Source organism: Artemia franciscana, chromosome 1 (assembly GCF_032884065.1).
Source record: "Artemia franciscana chromosome 1, ASM3288406v1, whole genome shotgun sequence".
Lineage (NCBI taxonomy): Eukaryota > Metazoa > Arthropoda > Branchiopoda > Anostraca > Artemiidae > Artemia > Artemia franciscana.
In genome coordinates this window covers 27,054,243-27,071,693 of record NC_088863.1, presented here as the reverse complement: position 1 = coordinate 27,071,693, position 17,451 = coordinate 27,054,243, and the positions used below count along the sequence as shown (strand labels likewise).

Sequence of the window (17,451 nt, the reverse complement as noted above, 5' to 3'; positions counted from 1 at the left end):
AAGGGGTAATATTGATGACATTAACATCTATAAGCTCAACGTGTTTGAGAATCTTGGAGAGGATGTTTCAAGATTCTATCATCAAAAATGCGAGATTAAAAATTTTCAAAAGTTTTTTTTTTTTACGTCACTTGGAGTGGTTTTATAGAACCCATGGTCATATATTATCAGGGGATGGTTCTATCGAGTGGAATTTCATTTCCAGTGCATTTTTAAGTAATACAAGAGTCTGTCTCATAGAAAACCACCAGCTTTTCCAATTTTGTGCTGTAAAAGATTAAATCTGCCGATTATGTCAAATCGCTTTCGACGAAACATTCTAAGATAGCCATCTGTTTCGTTGAACAATGAAAAAGTTTTATATTATCTCCTATTTTCAGAGGTTTTACCCACGTGCTTTGACTCAATTGCCTGTAAATATTTATGTGGTCCATAGAAAATGAAATCGCCATTTGTACAGTAATCTATATGTTTATTACTGTAAACAATATGTATAGTTATACACCAAGTATTACGGAACAGGCTGCTAGATATTTTTGCGGGGGGGGGGGACTAGGCCTCTAAAAGAAAATTTTTGATCAAAAGTTTCTAACTTCTTGAGTGGTCTTTTGCTTCAGTGTGAAAAAGGAAAGGGTTCAAACAGCTTAATCTTGTTTCATCTGGAGGAATATGTTGTGACAATTGCAATTTTACAAAATAAGTTGAGGGGTTTCAGCTCCCCTCTTATTCTGGGAACTTTTAGTGAATAACATTTTAGTTTAAAAAGATGGAAGGATTATGAAAAAGTAGAACTTTAGCTTAGCAGAATGTAGGTTTAGGGGGACAGCAACACCTCTCGTGTTCAAGTTTGTCCTATTTTATTATGTAAAGTAAGTACGTGTATTTAAAATTGAATTTCGAAGTATTTTTAAACAAAAAGTTAATCTTTAGAGAAAAAATAGGAGGTTGATTGGGTAGCAGTTCCCCTCATATTTACGATGCCTCTGAATATGATATTGAAAGCGAACCTACAGTGGTGATATTGTAACCTGAATTGAACAAGAATTATCCCGTATCTGGGGGGGGGGGGCTGCCACCCTTTTCTCTTTGCACTAAAGTTGACTAGTCCTTCCTTCAAAGCCTGTTAGAATGTAACAGATATAAACATTCATGTAACAAGTGTCAAGTTCATCCTTAACAAGAAATTTTGCTCGTTTGATCAGATATACCTAAATGAGCCCTTTCATAATTCAAGCACTGTGGAAAAATATTCAGCATTTTTTTATTTTTATTAGTTTAGAGTACCCTTCAATGCTGCAGATTAAATAAATTTTGCATAGTTTTGTACCAAACATGTACAGTATAAACAATTTATACTTAAGATGCGTCCATGAAGCCCTTTGTTCTAAACGGGCTATTTGCATGATCGTTTACTCTTGCAACTGAGATTGTGCTTGTAATGTTGCCTCCAGAGGAAAACTTATTGGGCCTTTAGGCTGTTCTTATCTCCAAGTTAAATTTTTGGCATAAGGGACTTTGGATGGGTGGTTGATTGCCCTCCGATTGCTTTTGGTCTTTATAAAGTTCACTAGAACTTCCATTCTACGATCGAATTACCCTCTCTTCTGTGTAAAATTTTACTATCAGCCAATATGATGAGGCAGGAGAGAAAATAATATTCGTACCAGCGAGACACATTGTTCTTGGCAATTCTATCCGAAGGCATAGAGTCGGATGAAAATGTTTTTCAACTTAGTATTTTTTCCGTTCTTTGCTTTTTTTTTTCTATTTTAGATCCCAGATCTAATTATCTATTTTAGATTCTATCTTTCCTATTTTAGATTCTATCTTTCCTATTTTAGATCCTTTGTTTGCTTCAAAAGACAAGATTGCCTAAATGTCCTAAATGTACGAATTTAAACTCTCTTTTTTTCGGTTTCCATATAGGTTTTTTCTTGGGCGTTGTTGCATCTCTTCAAGTATCTTTAACAAGCAATGGCCCCGTTGTCCTTGATGCAAACATTACATTTACTGCTTCAATAACTACGTCAAGTGGTGAAAAGCCTCAAGGAACGTTTTGTTTTGAATTCAATGATCGCTATGAAGGAGGCCATAGATATACGGTAAGGTTTTAAACGGTCAGTTTTACTGCCAGTAATGTACATCTAAATCTTGTTCAATTTTACTTGTGGAAATTTATTCTGAACTTGATCAGTTTGTCTAAACGTGACTGGAATTATGGTATTCTCTGCATAACTCATAACGTACTCATGAAACGAACATTGAAAGCACACTTAACCCATTTTGTGCTGATTTAACACCCAATAATACGCTGGTGTTTAACAGGAAATCCAAATACAAGGAACACAATATTTTGCAAAACAGAATAAGGAGAGTTACAGAAAAAATCCACCGAATGTTGGAAGGATTACAAAAAAGGTCAAGTAAAATATAAAATCAAATATTTAAAGATATGGCCAGCTGCACCTGCTGCTTCAACTTTTTGATTATGAAAAGCAAGCTTCTTATTATGTCACAATTAAATATCTTAATTTTATTATTAATAATTTATAAAATCAATAGCGGAACATTCTATAGATTATTTTCATACTTTAACATTAATAATTATAAAATAAAATTATAATTAGTTAATAATTCATCTTGCTATTACAATCGATCTATAAATATCCATTTTTCAGAGCAAACTTTGCTTTTTGGGATGTGTTAATTCATTTCAACTCTCTATGGTATCTTGTAAGTCTGTTTACCAAATTGTTCATCTTCTCTAAGTGAAATTTTCGTTTCTGCAAAATTTGTAATTTGGAAAATTAGGATTAGTCACATGAATATTCATATTGAGGAATTTAGTTTCTGAATTGAAAATTCTTTGGCTGTTAATCCAATACACTAATTTAGTGAACAGGCGTGAAGTTGTCTCTCGTAAATTTGGAATGTAACCTTCTTATTTACCGTGGTGTCAATTCACAAAGATTTGGGGGGAAGTATTTTTCAGATTATAGAGATAAATTGGCTGCCTTTTCTTTTTTTTCAATAAGAATGCCAGGGAAAGGCATTTGTAATGAAAATACCCGCCCAAAATGACATTCAAAAAATCAAGGGGGCTTGCTCTACACCCCAAATTGACAATACTGTTTATATATTTTGTTTTCAAAGCTACTATAATTGGTTTATTATCGTTCTACTTTCTCCTTCTGTAATTCAATAATCAATAGCCTACTTAGCTAATCTTTCGTAACTTGTTCGTTTTTGTTACTTCATCATAGGTTGTTATTATTAGCAACAATCAAACAATGAAACAGGCTATATCTAACACAAAAACCCATACTGGCTCTTTTTATCTCTCTGATCAGCACTACTTGGTGACACATAGTCGTTTAATTGTTTTATTTTATTTTTATTGCTTTACTTATAGTTAGCTTATAATGTATATATGGTATATCTATATAAAATATTTAATAAGATTATTATAATAACAATAATATAATAATTATTGCATATAATAATCCAATATATTAAATTTATTGGATTATTCTCTAGCACATTGAGCTAAATTATTTGGATTTGTTGTGTTCGATGGGGCCACTTACAGGCTCTCTGAAATTATTTTTGGTTTTATCACAGTAAGGTTTATTCGATGCCGCATTTTTTTAATATTTGGCATCTGGATGAAAATGTTCTATCAGTGAATAGTGCCATTCTAAAAATGACCAATTTACCAGTGTAGTTCAATAATATCAGTGTAGCAATATGCACATGATTTTAAATTATAAACATTTTCAGGCGATAAACTTAGTTACTATTTAAAACTATATTAATAACTGAGACACAATCAATAGTGATAACAAAATAGACCACATAGTGGCAGCAAGACCAAATAAGTTGGCGAATGACCTTAATTTAATAGACAGGGCTTAATTCTGGACGATTTCGGCGGTGATTCCTCACTGTCCTTGACCAGTCCTCATCCTCGCAGTCTGAGGCCAAATGTGGAGCCCAAGGCTGTTCCAGAAGGATCACGGTATTATTTTCATGATTTTTGGCGTGATTCCTGGCCTGTGCTTCGCATAGACCGTGGGACTGAAGCCAAATGTGGAGCTTAAGGCTTCATGGTAGAAGGATCATGGTATTACTTGCGTGATTTTTGGCGTGATCCTTGGCCTATGCTTTGCATAGACCGTGAAACCGAGTCTGAGGCCAAATGTGAAGCCCAAGGCTGTTCCTGAAGGGCCATGGTATTCCTTGCGTGATTTTTGGCCCTATCCTCGGCCTGCGCTTTGCATAGACCGTGAAACCAAATCAGAGACCAAATGTGGAGCCCAAGGCTGTTTCAGAAGGATCATGGTATTCTTTGCGTGATTTTTGGTTGGCTCGACTGGTCTCTGCTTAGCGCAAACCGTGAACGAGTTTTGATATACTTTTTATGGCTACTGACTTTGGTTATTCCTTTTGATGTTCTTCTACTCCTCAATTATCCATTTCAGTAGTTGCAGTTCGCGTAACTACTATAAATACACATTTATTGAGTAATACACAATCCCGTGGTAATATTTAATTTGCTGGAAGTACCGCACATAAAATGTTGTAGAATTTATATTTTATGCTAGCCTACCCGTTGGGCGTTACTGCAATATTAAAAAAAAGGAAATTCAAGGAAAATTCTTCCTCATGGGAAATTTCCCCCTCCCTCCGACAATTCCCCTAATTGGGGGATCGAGTCCATGATTAGAAAAAATCTATAAATCAAAAAACACGACAATGCACCTAATCAATAAATACGAACATCAGTTTTTTCAAACGTCATGCTTTTCACTATCAGTTAAAGCCGCTCAATACCATGAAGGATCACCCTGGTTCGTCCATTCTAAAAAAATTAGTTTGTGTGCCCAAGTTGTTCAGAATCGTCTGGGCAGTCTTCCCATAGCTTCTATAACTTTGGTAGTAAATCTAAAGAAACGACAGAAAACTGAAAGGCGACACTTACTTTCTGGAAAATCTTAGAAAAACCATTTAACTGCTCCTTTGTACTAGAGATCCGGAAAGGATAGTCCCTAAAAATACTATAGCATATTTGCATGTAAAACAACAATCTGCTCAAAAGAGGGTATCATTGAATAATTCGACAGCTTTGGAAGTTCCCTGTTGTTCTAACTGCCATGAATAAAATCTTTGCCGTCACAAGATGCGCATTATTTATACTTTATGTAAATTGAATAGACAACGTTTTGCTTTACAATTACTAAGATATTTTAAGTTTTCTTAGTTTTAAATTAGCCTCTTGTTATCTTTTCAAATCCCTAGACTGAATAAAATTATCCTTTGCCATACATTAATTTTTTACCTAATTTATTTATTTTGATTACATGTGCAAAGAGTCGTAAAAATATATGCAAATTAAATTAATTTTAATATAGAAAATCCCCCTCCCTCCACCCTATGCGGAAATTTTTGATTAAAGGGCAACCTGCCTTCCTCTTAAGTGAACTTGAAAACATTTTTAATTTAACTTGGAAAGTCAATTTCTCTGGTTTTTGTGATCCAACCTTAGCAGAGTGTAACTAGTAATGTTGATCTCACTATCAATGACGCCAGAATTCATTGGCTTTAGATACACACATGACAGAAGGGGAGACCTCATTCGTCATCTAATGAAGGTGATCCAACCTGAATCGGAGACCACGTACATTGCAGTGGGTAACAGTAAACGTATCCGTAAGAATTGTCTTGGGTCGCGTATTTGTTCGTGTTCTGGAAGAAAGTTCGATCCAAAGCTGTTTTTTCGGTTTGAAAGCTAGGTAAATATCGGCTGAATGGGTAATTGTCCCAAACAGCGGACAAAAAAAAAACTCCTAAGATAGACTTTGCCTCATCAGATAAGGAGCGGTCATAAGACCTCATACTTAACCTCAGCAAGGGTGGTAGTGACCCCAATAAGGGCAGGAGTCGATACCTTGCGGTACCTACCACTCTCAAGCTCTGCGGGAAGGGGCGGTAACTCCTGAGGGGTTTGCAGGAGCATACCATCGCATACCCAAAAACTTAAGCTGATTAAGTCTTCATTCATTAGTAGTTGTAAAATTTGAAATTTTTAAACCATGTAATAAGTTATAGGTCATAAAAAACTTATATTTTCAATTAATAAATTAATCTTAGTTATAACGGAATGATCAACTTGGCATTATATTGCAACCGACAGCTACAACACTCGATTTCTTTTGTTAAAAATGTTTGTTAATACATAAAGTTATAATAGCTTTGACGGGGGGGGGGGGGGGTGACTATATTCACAAAGAAAAAGTAATTAAATATTCAAACAGTTCGTGGTAACGAACTGTAAGTAAGGAGTATATTGTTCAATAGTAACCGAAACTTTAAGAAACAGAGTCTTAATAACCATAGATATATCAAAGGAATCAAATTTTGGTGCTTATCTAAATTGTGTAAAATTAATCAAATTTTATTATACCCATCAGAAGTTACGAGTCTGAGAAAATTTGCCCAATTTTTGAAAAGGGGGGTAAACATCCCTAAAACATCAAAAGGTCTTAATGAAAATCAAACCGTCGGATTCAGCTTACCAAAGAACCCTACTGTAGAGGTTTTAAGAGGTTCCTATATACGAAAATGTGGAATTTTGCATTTTTTGCCAGAAGAAAGACCTCGGATCAAAGTTCATGTGCCCTTTAAGTTACCAAAAATATTGGAGGGCAGCTAGCCTCCATCACACGCTCGTTTTCTCTCAAAGGTCACCCGATCAAAATTTTGAGGTAGCCATTTTTTTAGCTTAGTCGAAAAATCTAATAACTATGTCTTTGAGGATGAATTAACCTCCCATAGTCCCTGGAGGAAGGGCTGCAAGATATGAGGTTTGCCCATTGTTTGCGCATATTGTCGGTTATAAACGTTTTCGGGGGGATTTTTCTGATGGAGGGGGGGGCTTACGTGGGAGGATCTTTCCATGAAGGCGTTTTTCATGAGGCAAGTGAATTTTCCATGGAGTGAGAACTGGATTTCCCAGCATTATTTAAAAACACGATCAGAAATTAACTAAAAAGAAACATATTTTTTCAGCTGAAAGTAAGGAGCATCTTTTAAACTTAAAACGAACAGAAATTGTTATGTATATGAGGGGGGTCACCCAACCGTAAATACCTCGCTCTTTACGCTAAAGTTTTTTTTTAGCACTGTTAAAAGAGCTTTTTATTCTAATTAAACAGCGTTTGTGTAGAATTAGGGCAAAATTTTAACTTTCATGTATAGAGCGAAGTATTTAGGAGGGGGTGAACCCCATCATATACGTAATAATTTCTGTTCGTTTTAAGTTTTTAAGTTGCTCCCTACTGTCAGTTAAAAAAAAAATTGTTTTCTTTTATTCAATAATATTATAAGAAAGATAGCTTTTTTCAGTTAAAGACTCTGCCAAATTCCCAGTAATGGACATACCTTAACTGCAAATGGAAATTAAACATACACGATTAAACATACACGTTTTGAGGATCCGCTAAATTTCTGATTCCCGGAAAATTGCACTACTTTAAGCTTGAATAGGGTGAGAAGTGGTAAGATATAGCTATGATTATAAAATTCTTCCGTTAAATAAAGTTTATTTCAAGCCGATTACATACATACACACAGGTCTGATGTAGATAAATTCTTACACCACATTGGCCTGTCATAACACAGATGGCATTTGTTGTACTTTTCACGTTTGTGTTTTGGTTTTTGCTTTTTCCTGGATTATATTATTTTGCTCACGCTGAAGAAGAGAGTGGATTGTTCTCTCGAAATATTCGCTTTCTTTGTTAACTTTAGTATTTCCGTTTGACCTTTTAAAACTCCATTTTTGATAGGTCCGATGTTTGAGGGAAAGGGGATCTTTGTCAAACTTTCCGCTAAGGAAATATTTTCAGGACTAGATTTTTAATTTATTCTGGGAAAGATGGTCTATTTTGACCAACCATTGAGACATGCTCCCTCCTAACACCCCATCCTTAGCGGTGTTAGTAGAATTTACATATTTTGTATCAAATGGTCAGTGGTTTCTTTTATTCTATGTAAAGATACTGTCTGAAATTTTCCTTAGAGCGAAAAGTCTGAAGACACTGAAGTACAATGGACTATCAGCTACCCGTCGTCTAAATATTCTGCTGACATCTACACTATGGAGGTGACTGTCAGTCGATACTACAGCTATTTTCCTATCCCAATACCAGAAGGGTCAGCTTCGACTAGGTACAGCGTAACAAGTATGCTCAAAATCTTATTTTCTCTCTCTCTCTCTCTCTCTATATATATATATATATATATATATATATATATATATATATATATATATATATATATATATATATATATATATATATATATATATATATATATATATGATTTATATATTTTATGCACCTGTATACAAAGGGAGGAAGGGGGAAACTCGCCGAAAATAGTCAGAAAAAATAGAAAACCCTTCAAATTATTTCTGCCTTTACCGTCTTCACCCCCCACACTATCTAAGAGAAACTTTGTGATAAATGTCAGCCTTTCTTGCACCGTAAACATTCTGTGACACCCTCTCCTCCTCCTCCCCTACATATATGGCTTTTGTATATAATAGGGTGTGTTTATTTACAATCTTTGTGCTTTCGATGAAATTAAACTAGGACATAGTTGAAATCAAATTTCGACACAGCCAAAAATATTTAAAAGGGTAAAGCTGATGATTTCTAGAGGGGTGTTGTTGAATAGGGTATTTGAGTCCAAATTAATTTTTTTTTGTATTTTAGTCCGGTACTTTTTAATCTGGGGGGGGGTAGGATACAACTTATAACTAATTTAGTACCAATATCCCCCTGCTTGTGTAAACTACTAACGTGTTTTAGGTTTTTAAGAAATTCCTTTCACCAATCCTTTGATAACTACTTTGAATTTGACCTCTGCCAAAATTATCATTTCTTAAGGGAAACCTAAGCCTCTTCGAGATTTTGCACTGACATTCTAATTTGTTCTTATGTCGAAAAGGATTGTTGATTTTCAATACCGTAGGCTGTTTGCTATGGAATGATCTTAGTCCCTTTTTTGAAGGCTGCTAAAACTGCTTTGTAGTGTATCTTACTTGTCTGCAATGCATGGATGAATAGTTTTGTTATCATTGCTCCTTAGCATGAAAATATTCGAAATTGATCAAAAACCAACGAGATTTCTAAGAACTTAACATGGGTCTTTTAGACTGCGCTTCAATAAAGCTGAAATTTGTTAATGGGAATCTTTTTTATACCTACTTTATACAAATGTTCTCCTGTAAGAGATATTGCACTTAAGTCAGGATAATGCTTAGTTTCTGATACCAGTTAGCGTATAATATTTTTTTCTCAATTATGAGAAATAAATAGGCTAACTGAGATTTTTTTTAAGTTTTGCTCTATTTACTAGCAGGTAATTTTCCTTTCTGCTAAATACTGTTAGCTGTTTTTTGCTTTTTTCTGCGAAAGCAGTTTGCACCACCTTCCTAAAATTTATCAAAAGTAGCTCCTCAACTCGAGTCTCCAAGGTGAAGGAAGACAAATAGTTCTACTTGCCTCTGTAGATGCGTCTCTTGACTTGCCTGGCCTCTTGAAAGAGTGTCTTATATATTTTAAGGATCTGGAGGTGGGGGGGGGGGGCGCAGGACATTAAAAGGTGTATTGCAAAAGGGGGACTTTTCAGCAGTCACAATTCCTATTGGAGGTTTTGTAGATTGTCCACAAGACATCTCGAAAAAAATGCATATTATGGAGCAGAACAATGGATAGTATTATTTTTGAGTGAAAATGAATATAATGAATATACACACAACGCCGTAGAATATATTCCTTATGCTAACAATTAAAAAAATGCCCCCTCCTCAAGACAATTTGTGACCTGAAATTTGTTTTTCATGTTTGAACTTTCCACCTCCCCTTTCTTCAAAAATCTTTTTGTATCCTCTATATTGTTTTGACTTACATTTGTTTGTGTAATATCTTTGATCAAGATATATTTGGATCTCCTTGCACTTTGGATCTCTTCTCATTTTTTAAGGTACATTACCCCCTTTTAAGGAGAATGTTAACATTGTCGCTACCTTAGAAATTTTTGGGAATAGATAGGTTGTTTGGAGACTTTCCCCTTCCTCTACTGGTTATGACCTTGCTAGCCTTTGTTTTGCATAAATAGTAGTTACCAGATTTGGTTTATATAGAAAAGAAAGATCTGTTTAATTAAATATAAAAAAATAGTTACTCCGTTGCAAATCCATGGTTGCCATATAAAAAATTTAAAAAGGGCTTATTTTCAGATTTTCTAAATGGGCAGCTCATATATTTGCAAAATGGAACAGAAAATGCAGCCAAATGTTTTGTGAAAACTGGAATACCTATTACTTTCGAAGTTCAGTTCCACGACCCCGAAAATTATCTCTCAAAAGCTAACTTGACATACCTTTGGTCGCTTAGTCAAAAGGACGATTTTATACAAACAGATACTGCGAGTCTTGCTACAAATTTTTCAACGCCACAAGTAAGTATTAGTGTTTAAGCATATTTATAAACACTAGTTTTTCCTTTATTGAACTTATTTTTGCCTTTAACATGATTTGATCTTAGACGGCCATATTACCTTTGTACCATCTACTAATTTGCTCCAGTTTCTTAATTTATGAAACTCAGGATATTTTAAGAGGTGCTATAACCACCTTCACAATCAAGCCATTGTTAGGTGTCACGGAACCAATGACTGGTTGTGGAAATCGTTCAAATTACAAAAAACAATTACCGTGACTCAATTTCTCTCACAAAAGGAAAGGGTTTAGAAGAAAAGTTGGCTTTCTCAACAAGAACCAAACTAAAGGCAATTGAGCAACACCATCATCAATTTCCACATTGATGGACTTTTTTCAGAATATTTGGTTTAATGCTAATAAGGTCGAAAAACGTTTTACACACTAAAGGTCATGAAACAAAAATGAATAGGCAATAAATGGTCTGCACCTAATTTTAAAGGATGGATATCGAAGTTAATCAAGTCCATCCGTGTCCCTATAGGCCCTTAGAATCCATAGTACTTTTATTTTAGATGAATTGTTCTAAGTAGACTGCATGGGGAAAACATTCACGGACTATAGCAGCACGACCTTGAAACTTGCCGCTCATAGATGAGTTGGCCGATCCATCATAACCTTCCCCCCTTAAGTATTTCAAATTGATTTCCATTTCACCTAAGGTTTGTATCAACCAACTAAGGTCACCTATCAACCAACTGTTTCTTTTTGAAAAAGTCTATAATTGTTGATTTCCGTTTTGACATGGTGGACGATTAATCTAACACGGGTGTAGTGTTCTATATAAACACTGAAAAAGCTCAGATTTGAATGAAGTTCAACGATCTTAAGAGCCCGAGGTCATAAGAGCACGTGGCTTACTTGGCGGCAGCCTGCCTTTGTTCCCAACGGCATTTTCATAAAGCAAATATTATCATGTGAGATCATCGCACTTGACCCACTTGTTGTGCATACATTACTGTATATCAATTGGATTAAAACCCATAGTGAATTTGGTTAATTTTTAAGACAGTCTCGTTCTAAATTTTATTTTATAAAAATAATAAAACATTCATTTTTATCCTCGTCTCAATAAGATTTGCGGCGTACAATATCCTTTTATGTTAGTCAAGATCTATAAGAATGGGCAAATTTCCCGAATTTCAGAGAGGGGGCATGTATCCACGTTATCCCCCTCGGGGTTCGTCCCTGAATGTGCTCTCCCTCGACTCATACAGCCGTGTTTTTTTTTTCATGCAAAACGACTCGCACACACCGGGTACAGCAAAACAGACAAAAAATGCTTGTATGAAATTGGTTCATTTCATCTATTAAAATGTCCAGGGAAGAAAAATATATAAACCGCAGAATTGGGAATCTACTTATTTTTGATTATTTAAATGTTCCTTTTCAGTACTTATTCCTTAGTCTAGATCCAATTCTGTTACTTATGTAATGTTGACGCATGAATTTTTGAGCTGGAAACGACTGAGATTAGACGAAAAATTAAAAATTGCCATTTTATGCCAATACGATGCTATGTTAACATTGAGTAATACATCCCGAGTACAAATGCCGAATCCCAGATTTTTGTTTTGGGGGTTCAAAAAATGCATCAAAAACTAGTCTTATGCATTTTTGTCACGCTTTTACGAGTCAGACAAAGCTTTCGGGAGGAGGGGTTTAAACCCTGTACCCCCTCCCCTGGATACAGCATTTCCGAGTACTTATGGAAAATACAACATTTTGGCTTAGCGTCGCTATGAACCGGCAGCACAATTTTCCATAAAACAATTAGTAGAAAATTTTTATTTTGACTCTTAATATAAATCAGAATAAACAAAAAGATTTAGAATGTTGCACTTGAAACGCTGTTTAAATTCCTTGTTTTGTTCTTAGCAGCATTAACAGCAGAGTCCACTTTAGGAAAAGCTGTGCATTCAGTTCATTCATGCTAAGCACCCCAGTTCGGCTAAACTCTTAACGAGGCTGTCAATATGTAGAATAGTAACTGCTGATAATGATTTTTACCGAAAAGACTCCATATTATTGCGCGACGAGCGAAAGCTTTCTAGGTTTTGCGAAAAATAAATTATAAAACATTTGATAGCAGCTGCGCTGATTTTATTTTCTAAGAACGTAAAAAAATGAGCCTGAAATAAAGAAGAAAATGTTGCTTTATATTCCCAAAATATTGAATGAAAATCTGGTTGTTTTTATGTCAGTTAGAGACATATGAGTTATAAGTACATATGATTAGAGTTATTTCTATTGGAGAAAAATCACTAAGATAAAATTGGAGTAACTAAAATAAGTTGGTGTGACTTTGATAAAACCGGAGTTTAGAAAAAAATGGCAATTACTGTATTTAAGATGATGTTGATGACTCACTTTTGTAAAAAAAAAATGATGTAAAATCGCAGGCAGTGCTCAAAATAGTTGCTATTTGAATCGATGCTGTTTTACAGTCTCTGAGCTTTGTGCACCTAATTTCAGTATTTCATTTTTTTGAAATATATTTGTAATTTCAATCTTTGCAGAAGTATGAGGTGCAAGTGCAAGTTTTGGCAGATTTTACTCCTCCTCCACCACCTACGACTCCTACTCCCATCACAACAACGTCCACCACAACTGCTACTACCAGTTCAATTCCGACAACGTCTACAGCAAAGAATGTTACAGTAGTTACAGCAACGGCTTCCGCAGGTACTTCCTCATCGCCAAAGCTTGTTACCAGCAATGTTTCTAGTGCTGTTACTAATGGAAGATCTCTACGGGATGTTTCATTAATTTCTAGTAGAAACGATTCCTTAAGCATATCTCCAGACTTCAAGTACGGAAAGTTTGGTATTGCTTTGGAAGCTAGAGGTATTTATATACAGTTTGAATTTCGTTTATCTTTTTTCTCTTCTGCTCTCTTATTTAAAACGGTCATTTTTCTAATTGCAGTACGCAAAGTTTATGTTGTAGAAATGCCAAAGCAAAATTACAGGCTTTACCCCGCACTCACAACGTTTAGTCAGAAGGCCTCTGACTTATTACCAGATGCATTATTTGATGGACATACTAGCTTACTCAGGTAGATGACGTATCGAAGTGACACTGAAAATCAAACATATATAGACATCCTCGTTTCCTTGCTATCCATCTGTCGACTTTTTTTTATTGAACCGCAATGCTCATTAACAGAATTTGGATTTTCTGGGTTACCTGGCAGAAATTTGCGTGTTTTTAAATAGACTGTTCTTGTTTCAATTACTAACGCCGTCTGTTTAAGACGTTGGGTCTCGATCTCGGTGGAAAAAAAAAAAAACATGCCAATTCAGCAGCGGTACAAATAGATACTTATTCGAAGTGAGGGTGGTGGATGTACCTGGGGCTATCCTTTCTCTGTTCGACAAAGGCCTGGGGCTTCTAGGTACCATACCCACGCTGTGCGTAAATTTTTAATGGTCGAATCAAAGTGCATCAGTTTGTCGCGTAAAAAAAAATTTAATTTCATTTTTTCCTGAAATTAAGACCATTGTGTAGCGTTTGGAAAAGCCAAGAGAATTGTTAGTGCCTTAAGGCCAATATAATGAAAAAAGTCAATCAACATGTTCAGTTTAAGGTAAGAGTATTAATCTCAATTTAAAAATATTTAATCTTCAAAAGGTATAAAATCAAATGTTTTAAAAAAGAGACAAAAAATGGTCGTTTATTTGCCTTATATTCTACTTTCATATTGAGTTCAGTGAATAACGCCCAACTGGAATTTTTAATCAATATTATTATTCCTCCTCTTATTTTTTTCAGATCCTGTGTCAAATATAAGCATAGCAGGAAAAAATTGGTTAAAACATGGTGAGGTATATCATATTGATGTTACTTGTAATGGATCGTCGATGTTTCTTTACTGCTGGGAAATATATGCTGGCAGTTATAATATTACTGGTTTGTATTTTTTTTGGCCTGTGAAATAATAGCATTTTTTTTGCATTTGTTTTTCATCGCTAAACATGTATTCAATTTGAATTATGTTATTTGTTTTTAACAGCTTACTCCCCCCCCCCACCCAAAGACTAGTTCTTTCCGTGGTCGCTATCATGTATATACCAAAGTTATATTACACTAAGAGATGGGAGACCAAGATAGGTAGGGTGTGTGGGGTAAGCTAGAGTAATTTCAAGAGTTCTGCTTCTTAAAAGTGGTGCTGAGCTTCGTTAAGTCATTCTTCACTATGATATTTTTTGGAATTTAAAAGAACTCGGCGGTGATGGTAGAGCTCCAGAACCGTTTGTAGAATAGGGGACGGCTAGAAAACACTGAAGTTGCGAAAATTCAACTCTGGTTACCTCTATTGTGATAATATAACACCAATAAAAGTTGTTTTTAATCATAGTTCTGACCAGGTTTTTGGTAAACTAACCCTCTGTGCGCCGGTAGTTTGTTGTAATAGCTTATATTTAAACAACCTACAAGTTTAGGGTTAACTTTGTATGACTATGCCCAAGATTTCCTTTTCAGTTCTGTTATTAAAACATCTGCGTGTATAATGAAAATATCCCTGTTAATTCAAGTTAGTTTAAATCGAACAATTCGTAATTGTATCACGGGTCGTCTTTTTTAATGCCATTTATAAATCAGATACAATTTTTTTTAAACTTATATTTTGGTTTTACTTCGGTGTTCCTTTGTTATCAGGTTCCAGGACTTCACCATCTGGCGATATGCCGCTAGTCTTCATCCTCGTCCCCTTTTTCTATGTTTGTTATACCTCCGCTTAAAGCAACTAAGGAAATGTTCTTTTGGAATACCATCTGCTCGGAGGACATTGGACATGACGACAGTGCGTTAAACGAAGGTCTATTTTAGGTACTCCTGGCTGGGAGATTGCCAGTGTAAGTCATAGCTGCCTCTCCTTTGGATTTCAGTCCAGAGCTTGAGATGTTGGGAAAAGCGTATACCTTCAATATTGCCCTGAAAAAGTATATTAAGCACATATAGTTCTGTTGTCTCACATGTTGGGAGCCTTTTTTCATCATTGGGATTTTTTGCAAGTGAATCTCGTGATATTGTATATTCCTAGTGACAACCTTTCTGTAGATAGTCCTGAAGAGCAGTGTGATGGCGAGTAGATGCCGATGGACTATTTCTAGCGGGCATGAGCGTCATCAACTTCGATGGACGGTAATGAATGCCCTTGTAAAGTACTAACATGGATGCCACCTCAAGACACTCATATAATGGTTGAGGCGATTAAGCATCTTTATCGGATGTCGCTCACACTGCTGGATTTTGAATTCATCGAGAAGAAACACCTCAAAGCACTCATTTAATGGTTGAGACGATTAAGCATCTTTAACCAGGGTCGCTCAGACTGCTGGATTTTGGATTCATTGAAAAGAAGCATTATAAGTTTTTAGGGTATCGGTAAAAAAGGACGGGTTTATTCACTAAGGGTCTGCAGGGTGTGAATAGGAAAGGATTTTCCTAATTTATGTATCGGGCGATGATTCATCGTTTCAAGAAACAAGATTACATCACTTTACTAAGGTGGTTAGTTCATATGAGATCCGACGCGAAATTCACTCCTGGAATAGGAAGACTCATTGACTCTTATTATATATTCTGTTTTAAATATGAAATCAGTATTATATTTCACCGTTCTTGCTTTGGAAATGGGTAATTCTTGGGCTGCAGAAAAATTTACGATCTGCCATATCCCCAGTTTTCATGATGTCATTCCGAAGCTTCAAATGGTGTTCATTTCGAATGCCGTACTTAGGATTTCAATTTAATTTTTCGAATCATCTGTATAATCGTAAGGTTTATTTGTAATATTGTCATCTTGGTCATTAATAGACACCAGGAAGAGACTTGGGTATAGAATCCATTCTTGAAATAAAACCGTCAGAGATAGTTGGTGAACGAAATCTCAAGGAACCTGAAAAAGTTGACCATCAACTCCATAGTATTGACTTGATGTAAAGAAAACCACAATGCCGAGCATAATTCTAAACGTGACAAGTTTTGTGTTTTGTCTCAAAAATCTCTGTGTAAAAAATGTTTTGTGAACTTCGTTTCAAGAACTGTTGTCTTAGTGTGCACCTTACTTTCCGCAGAAGAAAAAAAAGTTCCGTTCTTTGACAGTGGTTCAAAAAACCGGGGAACGAAAAAATGCACCTCTATTGATGCTAGATCACCAAAGACAGCATTTTCCAGTCCCGGTCATGAGCTTGAATCTCAAGCCGCCCATTCCAAAGAAATTGATGCCTTTCATTCCCCTCACACTATCAGCCGTTCCCCTTGAAACCCTGGAAAATTTAGCAAGAACCGGCATTAACCAGTATTACTGAATCCATCCGGTCCGAACAACAAACAGATTCGGATTTTCAGAGAGATCTGAGTTTCCCAACTTAGAACCGATTCAGTTTGCTGAAAGCGAATTCGAGACCACAGTGCAAAGAACTTCATTCATGTATATTCATTTCCAAAAATACTACTATGAAATGTCCTCTCACTTATGAACAAAAGAGAAGAGATCGAAGTATGCTTGAAAAATGAACTCATTGATTTTGCCTTTATCTGTGAATCGTGGTCCACGACTAAAGAGTTCGTTACATTTGACGGATATGATATCTATTTCAAACCAAGAATGATGTCCAATGGAATTGCAATAACACATGGCGGTAGTGTTCTTATTATTCGTCAATCATCGATAACGAGCAGAGTTCTCAATTTTAACGAAATACCAAATAAACGCAGTTTTGAAGTCTTATGGTTGTAGTGCAGGCCTAAGAAGATACCTAAGGAAATCGCACTACTGGTAATATGTGTTATACATTATCCACCCCGTGGCCCTTGTTGTCGTAACCTTGTAACATAAACAGTGCACTGACAATGTACAATCTTTGTTTCTTAAA

General features: G+C 35.5%; 1 protein-coding gene across 3 annotated transcripts in view; it reads left to right on the top strand.

Moving 5' to 3' along the window:
* The window catches only part of LOC136027714 (transmembrane glycoprotein NMB-like), a 45,290-nt gene that overhangs the window by 23,749 nt on the left and 4,090 nt on the right, over positions 1-17,451 (top strand). For 2 of the 3 annotated variants that reach the window (XM_065705171.1, XM_065705179.1), the window contains exons 3-7: positions 1,927-2,102; positions 8,081-8,243; positions 10,307-10,527; positions 13,087-13,414; positions 14,342-14,479. In XM_065705171.1, the coding sequence (XP_065561243.1) occupies positions 1,927-2,102; positions 8,081-8,243; positions 10,307-10,527; positions 13,087-13,414; positions 14,342-14,479 (1,026 nt within the window). The remainder of the gene's footprint in view (positions 1-1,926; positions 2,103-8,080; positions 8,244-10,306; positions 10,528-13,086; positions 13,415-14,341; positions 14,480-17,451) is intronic. The other variant, XM_065705174.1, reaches the window with a different exon arrangement.